Consider the following 8,415-nt stretch of genomic DNA (forward strand, 5'->3'; position numbering starts at 1 on the left):
GAAGCCATCATTAGAAAGGAGAAATACTGCCTCTGAAGTCTTTGATTTTTCCAAACCATCTCCCTGACAGGTCAGGGGAGTAAACACTGAGCATGAAATGCCCAGCATCAGAGAGAGTGGCCACTGCAGGAGGGCAGATTCTTACTCCCAAAGAGCCCCATCTCCTGACAGAGTCCTCACACGGACACATGCGCGGGTGGACAGTCACAGCCTTGCTGGCCCTCACCCCACAGCTCCAGCTCCACCGAGAGAAGAGCCAGATCTGCCCTCAGACCCGAACATCAGTCATCTCAAGTCACATCACTGGCCTGCAAAGTTGTTGGAGAAATGAATTCAGGGACTAGGTTATATTTGGGAAGAGAATCAGGCATTGAATCCACAGCACTACTCTGGGGAGGGTGATTGCAGCCATGAAATTAAATGACGCGTGCTCCTTGGAAGGAAAGTTATGACTAACCTAGACAGCATATTCAAAAGCAGAGACATTACTTTGTCAACAAAGGTCTGTCTAGTCAAGGCTATGGTTTTTCCAGTAGTCACGTATGGATGTGAGAGTTGGACTATAAAGAAAGCTGAGCGCCGAGGAACTGATGCTTTTGAACTGTGGTGTTGGAGAAGACTCTTGAGAGTCCCTTGGACTGCAAGGAGATCCAACCAGTCCATCCTAAAGGAGATCAGTCCTGGGTGTTCATTGGAAGGACTGATGCTGAAGCTGAAACTCCAATACTTTGGCCACTCATGGGAAGAGCTGACTCATTTGAAAAGACCCTGATGTTGGGAAAGATTGAGGGCAGGAGGAGAAGGGGACGACAGATGATGAGATGGTTGGATGGCATCACCGACTCAATGGACATGAGTGTGGGTAAATTCCAGGAGTTGGTGATGGACAGGGAGGCCTGGAGTGCTGCGGTTCATGGACAGAGTTGGACACGACTGAGCGGCTGAACTGATCTGGAGAAGTGCTTCTCATTAGACTGGGCCCAGGAGGAGGCTGGTGGGGCAGGCATCTGGCAGTCTGTGCCATGGAGCCAGCCAAGTCTCACCCACACCCTAATTTTCTCTCCGGGCAGGGTATTTACTTTTCTGAGTCTGTTTTCTCACTGTAAAGTGAGTCCATAAAACGTCCACCCCACCGAGTGGTTGAGGAGCACTTTATCGGTCAACACAGGATTTTCTGCTTCCCTTGTGGCTCAGACTGTGGCCTGCAATGCGGGAGACCTGGGTTCGATCCCTGCGTAGGGACGGTCCCCTGGAGAAGGGTATGGCTGCCCAGTATTCTCGCCTGGAGAACCCCATGGACAGAGGAGCCTGGCAGGCTGGTTAAAGGGGTGGCAGAGTGAAACACGACTGAGCGACTTTCACGCCCCCACCACTCAGCCTTTCTGAGAAGCTTGACTGAAGCCAGTTAAGAGAAGGACCCAGAGGGCAGTTCATTTTGAGACTATGCGGGTCACTCTCCCCCGACCTTTTCCCCCAGGGTCCAGGTCAGAGTCCTCTGCGAGCCGGGGCTCGGATCACCGTCCTGTGTGCTCAAGGGTCCGGGTCATTCCTGTCTCCCAGAGGCCAGACCACTACTGAGCGACACCCAGGCCGAAGCCTGGCCCCGGGAGTTGAGCAGTGAGAAGGCGGGACGCCCCCAGTCCTTCCCGCTCCCAGGAGCGGTGGCTCCGCGGTAGAGCGTCTGCCTGCAGTGCAGGCGCCGCAGGTTCGGTCCCTGGGTCGGGAAAACGCCATGGCGAGGGCCTGGCGACCGCCCCGGTGTTCCCGCCTGGAGAACTCCCGGACAGAGGGGTTCTGTCCGCAGAGGCAGAGCAGGCGCACTGGCGCGACTCGGTGCGCTCACACGCCACGGAACCGGAGCCCGCACCCCAGCGCTGCGGAGAAAACCCGGCGTCTGCCCGTTACCGCCCTCATATTACTGCAACGCCACGGAATACCGCGAGACTTGGACCCGGTACACGGCACTACAGATCTCGCGAGACGGCGGGATGCCTGCCTGTCTGCCTGCCGGCCTCCCTCCCACTTCCAGGCACAGTAGGCCCCGCGGCAAGTGGGAAGTATCGCGAGAGGACGATAAAGAACTTCCTTGTCCTATCCAGGCGGGGCGGGAAGACGAAAAGGTGGTGCTGAGGCTGGGCCTTTCTGGGGACGATGCCATCCGCATTCTCAGTCAGCAGGTTCCCCGTCAGCATCCCCGCCGTGATCACGGTAACTCGCCGCCTTTTCCGCCACTTCGGCCGCAGGCGCAGAGGGCCGCTCGGAATTTTCCAACAAGGACGCCCGCGGCGCCGGACGGGGCGTTCCGGGGCGGGGCCTGGAGGGGGGTGGGGCCCGGTAGGGGCGTGACCCAGGTGGGCCGGGCCCGGGTTAGGGGCGGGGCGTCCTGCGACGGGGCCCCGCGATGGGCGGGGTTGCTGCGCGGCGCGGGGAAGCGGGCAGATCTGGGCTTGGATGCGATTCTCGACTCCAGCCCCTTACCCGCGGGAGACCTGAGCCTCCGGGAGGGGGTCCTAGTTTAAGGGTGCGGACCAGCCACCCCTAGAGTTTCGTTGACCTGAGGTCTAGCTCTGTTTGGAGGGCAGCCCAGATTTTCCGAGGCTTTAATCACTGGTCTAGGGAGCTGGAAATAGGAGTTGTAGCCTTACCTCCTCGGGGACCTGGTGCATTCCAGAACCAGGCTTCCCTGTCTTCTCTCCCCGAATGGAAAGTCCTTAGGTTCTCCCAGCTTGAAGCTGTGCTTGACAAACAGTGAAGCCCTCAGTGCTGTGTGGACGGTCCTCCAGGGACATGAGCGACAGTTCCTGGGTGGGGGCGCATGTTTCCCCTCCCTTCCCCTCCCGATCCCGTGTCCTGTGAAGCCTGGTGGGTGCTCTGGACATGCTCAGAGAAGATGGCGTGTGAAGCCTGGCCCCAGTGCGAGAGGACCCTGACTTGTTTCTGTTGTTTGTCCTCCAGCAGACGGACTGGACGGAGCCCTGGCTCGTGGGGCTGGCTGTCTTCCACGTGCTCTGCCTGCTGCTCACCTGCTTCTCATCCCAGAGGTACAGGCTGCAGGTGGGGCACTTCCTGTGCCTGGGTGAGTAGAATCAGCAGTCCCGCTGCTCAGGGTTCAGATTGCTGGGATCGGAGGGGTTGTGTGTGTGATCTGGGGGTGGGTGGGTGTTTCCTCTGCAGCCTCATGATATTTAAAAGCATTTGCAAGGTCTCCCCATCCTCCTGTCTCTGATTTCAGGCCACTCCTGTATTTCACTTTTGGTTCCTATAAAAATAAACTTCATTTTGGATATTGGACTTGAAAGGAGTCTTTCAAGTATCTACCGTGCTCCCAGGAGGGTGCTGAATACTGGTGATGCAAACAGGAGCTGTGTTTGCTGGGACGCTGACTCTGTACATGGGCCCCCCTCTGTGGGCTTAGCCTCTCAGCTTGCTCTGGGAGCTGCACACAGGGCAAGAAATAAAAGATCCGCAGTGTAAGATCTGTGCATATAAGATCCATCGAGATTCAGAGAAGGGACAGAGTTGTGTGGAATCATTGAGAAAAATTTCACAGAGGAAATGAAGTCCTGGTGTGGGGCATAAAAAGAGAAAAATCTCTTTTTCTTTAGGTGAGACAAGGAACAGGTGTCTGGCTGGCACGTGGGGCGAAGGCACCCGTGAGAGCACCAGGGTGACAGTCAGCGTTGGGTCAGTTGTCAGAGAAGCACGTGTCTGATGTTGACGAGCTAGACGTGTGTTCAGATAGGTAGGGTGGGCCAGGGCCTCAGAGGCTAGGCTGGGCTCTTAATCTTGCAGCCGTTGGGAAGACACTGAAGATTTTGCTTGTAGTTTAACAAAATGCAACAATTCATGTTAAAGGTGATGTTTCAGTTGATCATGTGCAAGGCGGGAAGTCCAGACAGGAGGTGATCCGGGGCCTGCATCGCAGTGAGAAGCAGTGCGCCAGGCCGGGGAGGACGCTCCTCCTGTCTGTGAGGGGCCCTTGTGAGGAATGCACTGGACAGACAGGCTCCCGAGCCGCATAGCGTGGCCTTGTTCTTACGTTTGAAGTGCGCTCTTCCGAAGGATGTGTAGGCTGTGGTGGTCGGCCGCCCTCTGACTTCTCACCCGGGATTCTTTCTCCTCAGTGACCTTGGTCTACTGTGCCGAGTACATCAATGAAGTGGCGGCGATGAACTGGAGGTGAGTGGTCCTGGACACGTGGACTGTGTCTGAAACCACCCCTGTGCTCTGTAGGGCGCCCTCAGGCGGCATGCAGCTCTTGTTTACAAAGACTTCCGCCCTGCCCCACCCCAGACTCCTCCGCTGTGAGACGGGGTGGTTGCTGTCCAGAAGCGCTCTCTTCCGTGATGGAGAGCTCGTGACCTTCCCGTGGTTTACTTGGTGTCCTTGGTCCTGAAAACGCTGGGTCCCGGGTTTCCAGGACACCAGCTGCTCCCTCCTCGCCTGTGTGTCCTTCCCTGCGCACACGCCTGGGTGGCTGGGTCCCTGTCCAGGGAACACACTTGCCCTGACCCCGACACCTTGCAGATTCACTCCCCAGCCTTCTGCCCCTCGGGGGTCACAGCTTCTTTTTCTGCCTTCTCAGGTCAGGCGGGAGGCTGACACGGGCAGGGAGGGCAGCACAGCACCCCCAGCACCACCCCTCCCTGGGGGCGATGCCGCCCCGGTCGTGCCCTGCTTCCGGGTCTGCCCTCGGCCTGATCCCGGGGCCCCGAGCAGTCATGGCCCCAGCCCGGCCGCCCCAGGCCCTGCTTTTGGGTGCAGAGCCTGCCCTCTGCCCACATGGCCCATCCTCCCCACTTTGCCTCCTGATTCTGATCAGGACGCATGCCTCCCGACCAGCCCTCAGTAGCCTAGGCCCCACCCTGCAGGGCTATGTGCCCTGTGACCCAGAGCCTCGCTGCATGCCTGAGTCAGTGACCTGAGTGTCCGCCATCCCTGAGACCCTGGAGGGCAGCCTGGTTTGGGCTTGCTGCCCCACCCCCCGCGAGGCCCCGTGTGCATCGCCCACACCCAGAGGGCCTGGTGGAGGGCGCTGCTCTCCAGAGGGGCTGGGGTCGTCCCTCTGCAGGGTCAGGAAGGTCGCATCCGACATGGGACTCTGAGCTCTCCCCAGTGCAGCGGCGATCCTGATCATCTTGTCCTCCTGTGCTCAGCAGCTCCTGCCGGGGTCCTGGGTGGTGTGGGAGTTGGGGTCCTGGCGGTCCCAGAGGGGCCATCCTGCCCCCAGTGAGAGGAGGGCTTGCCGAGACACTGTGAGATAGAGAAAGTCTCAGGAGTGACGTTTGTGACAGCCGGTGACCTGTAAATCCTTCTTAAAACAGATTGTTCTCCAAACACCAGTATTTCGACTCAAGGGGCATGTTCATCTCCCTCGTGTTCTCTGCGCCGCTGCTGCTCAACGCCCTGGTCATCGTGGTACGTGCCTCACGGGCTCCCCGCGCCGTCCTCCACTGACGCAGGTCCAGTTCTGACCGTGTCCGCATGGTTCTTTCCAGGTCCTGTGGGTGCGCAAGACCCTGGCGGTGATGACCGACCTGCGGAGCTTACGGGAGCAGCGGAGGGCGCGGGCGCAGGCGCGGCCCAAGGAGGAGTGACCGCTCCGCTCAGGCTCCAAGCAGCCTGTTGTCCGCACAGGCGTCTTCTCAGCCCCCGGAACACACGCAAACACGCTGTGAGGACAGACGCAGCCTACCGCGCCCTGCGCGCACGCCGGGCGTGAGCGGCGCCAGTCGCTCCAGTTAAACTGGACAAACAGCAGCTCAGGGCCCTCCCGAGGCCGTGTGTCCACAGCCCCCCGTGCCTGGTGTGAGCTATCGGATGCCCCGTCCGCCTGACGACAGGGCCTGAGCGAGGGGCAGCGCCCACGCCTGGGCAGACCCACCACCCGGTCACCCTGGTCTGTCTGCTCGGTGGCGGCCTCTCCGGGTGGTGTGGCCACTGGACAGAACACGAGAGGCCACCTGCCCTCCGTCCAGTTGGAGACGTCGGGGTCCATGGAGGTGGTGGTTGGATGAGCCCCTGGTGTTGCTTTCAGGAAGGACAGTTACAAGTAAACAGTTTCTGTGGCAAATACAGACACTGACTGTGTCTCTGTGCTTCCCCTCTTTGTGCCCTTTGGTGCCCTGGGCGGGCGCTCTCAGGGCCACTGGAGCAGGTGCGCTGTTCCCCTGCAAACAGACTTCTGTGTGGGAGGTCGTGGGTCCTGTCCCGTCTGGAGCTGCAGCTGGAGGCTGACCGCTGAGCAGAGGGCCCCCTGTCCAAGTACAGCCCTCAGGAGGGATGATGCTGTTGGCTCCTGGTTTGGGTTTGAGAAGGTTGTTTGTGCATGGTTATCATAATTTTAACAAGTTAACTGAAGCATGGCTGGATGGCCTCACCGATGTGATGGACATGAGTTTGAGCGAGCTCCGGGAGTTGGTGATGGACAGGGAGGCCTGGTGTGCTGCAGTCCATGGGGTCACAGAGTTGGACATGACTGAGCGACTGAACTGAAATATACTTTACAAATTAAAAAAAATCATATTTGTTCATATGAAAGTATATTTAGAAGTTCAAAAGGTGACACTTTGACAGATTATGAAATTACATTTTGAATCCAGATAAAGTTTTTATAGATAGTTACAAACTCTCAGTAGAGAACCAGTTTCCTGAATTTTGACATTAGTTTTAGAAGCGAATAGAAAATAGCAACCCACTCCAGTATTCTCGCCTGGAAACCTCCACAGACAGAGAAGCCTGCTGGGCTACCGTCCTTGGGGTCACAAAGAGTTGGACATGACTGAGCGACGGTCCGCGTGCACAGAACTTCCTCGATGCATCTCTGGGGCTTCTGACCTGTCCTTCATCTCTTAGACTTCTGTATGGAACATTTTAAACATTGACTTAAAAACGTCCCATCACGTGAAGCCAGATTTTAAGCTCATTGTGCCTGGCAGCGTGCCTCGTGCGTTTCTGAGAATTACCTGTTGAGGGAGCTTAATCGTATCCTGGCTTCAGAGGAGTCTGCCGCATCCAGAGCAGTCCTCAGCGCAGGACCGAGCTGGCCAGTTCCTGTGAGCCCAGACGATGGCTGGTCCCCTGCAGACCTGCAGTCAGGCTGGGGCCCTGGGGACAGGACACACAGATGGGAACATCCCGGCTTCGGCCCCGCGGAAGCCGGGGAGGCTGTGGGGGCATTTTCAGCGTCTGATTGTTCAGCTTGTCTTAATATGAGTTTCCCTGTGATAATAGTGTAATAATATGGTTAACTTTGGTGTTAATGACTCATCAACCTAAAGGCGTGGCATGGACCTTTTCATTCACTGGTGTGTGCAGTCTGTTTTAAAATAGTTATATTTTGGTTTTGCAAACACAAACTTTTACTTTTTAACTGTTTCTAGTAACTTCATATTCAGAGGCTTAAATCGCAGTGTTAACACTGTCCTGCTGCTTGGGGAAGTCCTACAAGCCAGAATTGTGCCTGACCCTCCAGCACTTTGTCTGAAGTGTGCGTCTGTGGCCCCTTTAGAGGGTTTGGGGTGCACGAGCTCGCTGTGCTGGGGGTCTTGGTCGGTGAAGGAAGGGACATCCCCAGTCACGGCTTCCTACAGCCCTGTGTCACCCCAAAGCTTGAGCAAAAGGGTGTGAATTTGGTTCCTGGTTACGTGAAATAAGCAAAACTGTAAAGATGACGCTGTGTCTGTGGCTGTTTTTAGCAAACTGCACTGCACTTAGCAGGCGCCCATGGATGGGACGCCAGGACCAGAGTGTTCCTGACAGGCTTGCCTGCTGAGCGTCGTCGTGCAAACCACGGGAAACAGAAGGCATTGCCGTGAAGTTACTCGAGACAGGCTTTTCTCTCTTTAAATTATGCTCTGCAAGTTGTTACTGATACAGTTATTTAAACAAAAGAGTAGACTCAATGTAAGGGAAGTCAGACTTAAGTGTTGAAGTTACAAGCATTTAATGGTAAAAGTTGTAAAATTAAAGTTGTAAATTCAGGCAGTTTATATTTTGACAGTATAAAAGTTTATCCAAGAATCTCTGAAAACATGCTTGATGTATTATATGAAGATTTAAAATTTTGACATAATTGAGTAGAAATGTGAGGGGGGGGGTTGTTCCCTTTTTGCAGCAGAACGCCCAGTCGTCACCTCACTTTTGTGACTGATAGCCTGCTTGGGTTGGGTTTAGTGACCAGGGGACCCATCTGCCAGCCGAGGGGTGCGCCTGACCAGTGCAGAGCACCCACTGTGTACCGCCTGGAGTCTCCTCCTCGACTGGAAAACTGATACACGGGAAACGGACAGAGGCTACAAGTTGGGGTGCGTGTGGGCTGAGCTGTCGATTCTGCCCCCAGCAAATTAAAACTTGCACAATTAACTTATAATCCGGAACAAGAGCCACAGAACACTGCTGTGGAGTTCCCTGGTT

At 56.2% G+C, this 8,415-nt stretch overlaps 1 protein-coding gene across 2 annotated transcripts; it reads left to right on the top strand.

The window, feature by feature from the left end:
• The first annotated feature begins 2,024 nt into the window (after positions 1-2,024).
• On the top strand, positions 2,025-7,304 carry TMEM18 (transmembrane protein 18). Of its 2 annotated transcripts, none has more exons than XM_040241579.1 (5): positions 2,025-2,208; positions 2,959-3,076; positions 4,125-4,179; positions 5,325-5,418; positions 5,499-7,304. In XM_040241579.1, exons 1-5 carry the CDS (start codon positions 2,152-2,154, stop codon positions 5,595-5,597), a joined length of 423 nt encoding a protein of 140 aa, XP_040097513.1. In that variant the 5' UTR covers positions 2,025-2,151; the 3' UTR covers positions 5,598-7,304. The 2 variants fall into 2 exon arrangements, with proteins under 2 accessions (XP_040097513.1, XP_040097506.1); XM_040241572.1 differs by having other exon boundaries at positions 2,026-2,208; positions 2,956-3,076.
• Positions 7,305-8,415: the final 1,111 nt, after the last annotated feature.

Source organism: Oryx dammah, unplaced genomic scaffold (genome assembly GCF_014754425.2).
Source record: "Oryx dammah isolate SB20612 unplaced genomic scaffold, SCBI_Odam_1.1 HiC_scaffold_1, whole genome shotgun sequence".
NCBI lineage: Eukaryota > Metazoa > Chordata > Mammalia > Artiodactyla > Bovidae > Oryx > Oryx dammah.

Coding starts and splice junctions, on each gene's coding strand:
- TMEM18 (XM_040241572.1), top strand. CDS start 2,152: ATGCCATCCGCATTCTCAGTCAGCAGGTTCCCCGTCAGCATCCCCGCC. Junction 2,209..2,955: donor GCATCCCCGCCGTGATCACG/GTAACTCGCCGC, acceptor TTTGTCCTCCAG/CAGACGGACTGGACGGAGCC. Junction 4,180..5,324: donor GTGGCGGCGATGAACTGGAG/GTGAGTGGTCCT, acceptor TTCTTAAAACAG/ATTGTTCTCCAAACACCAGT.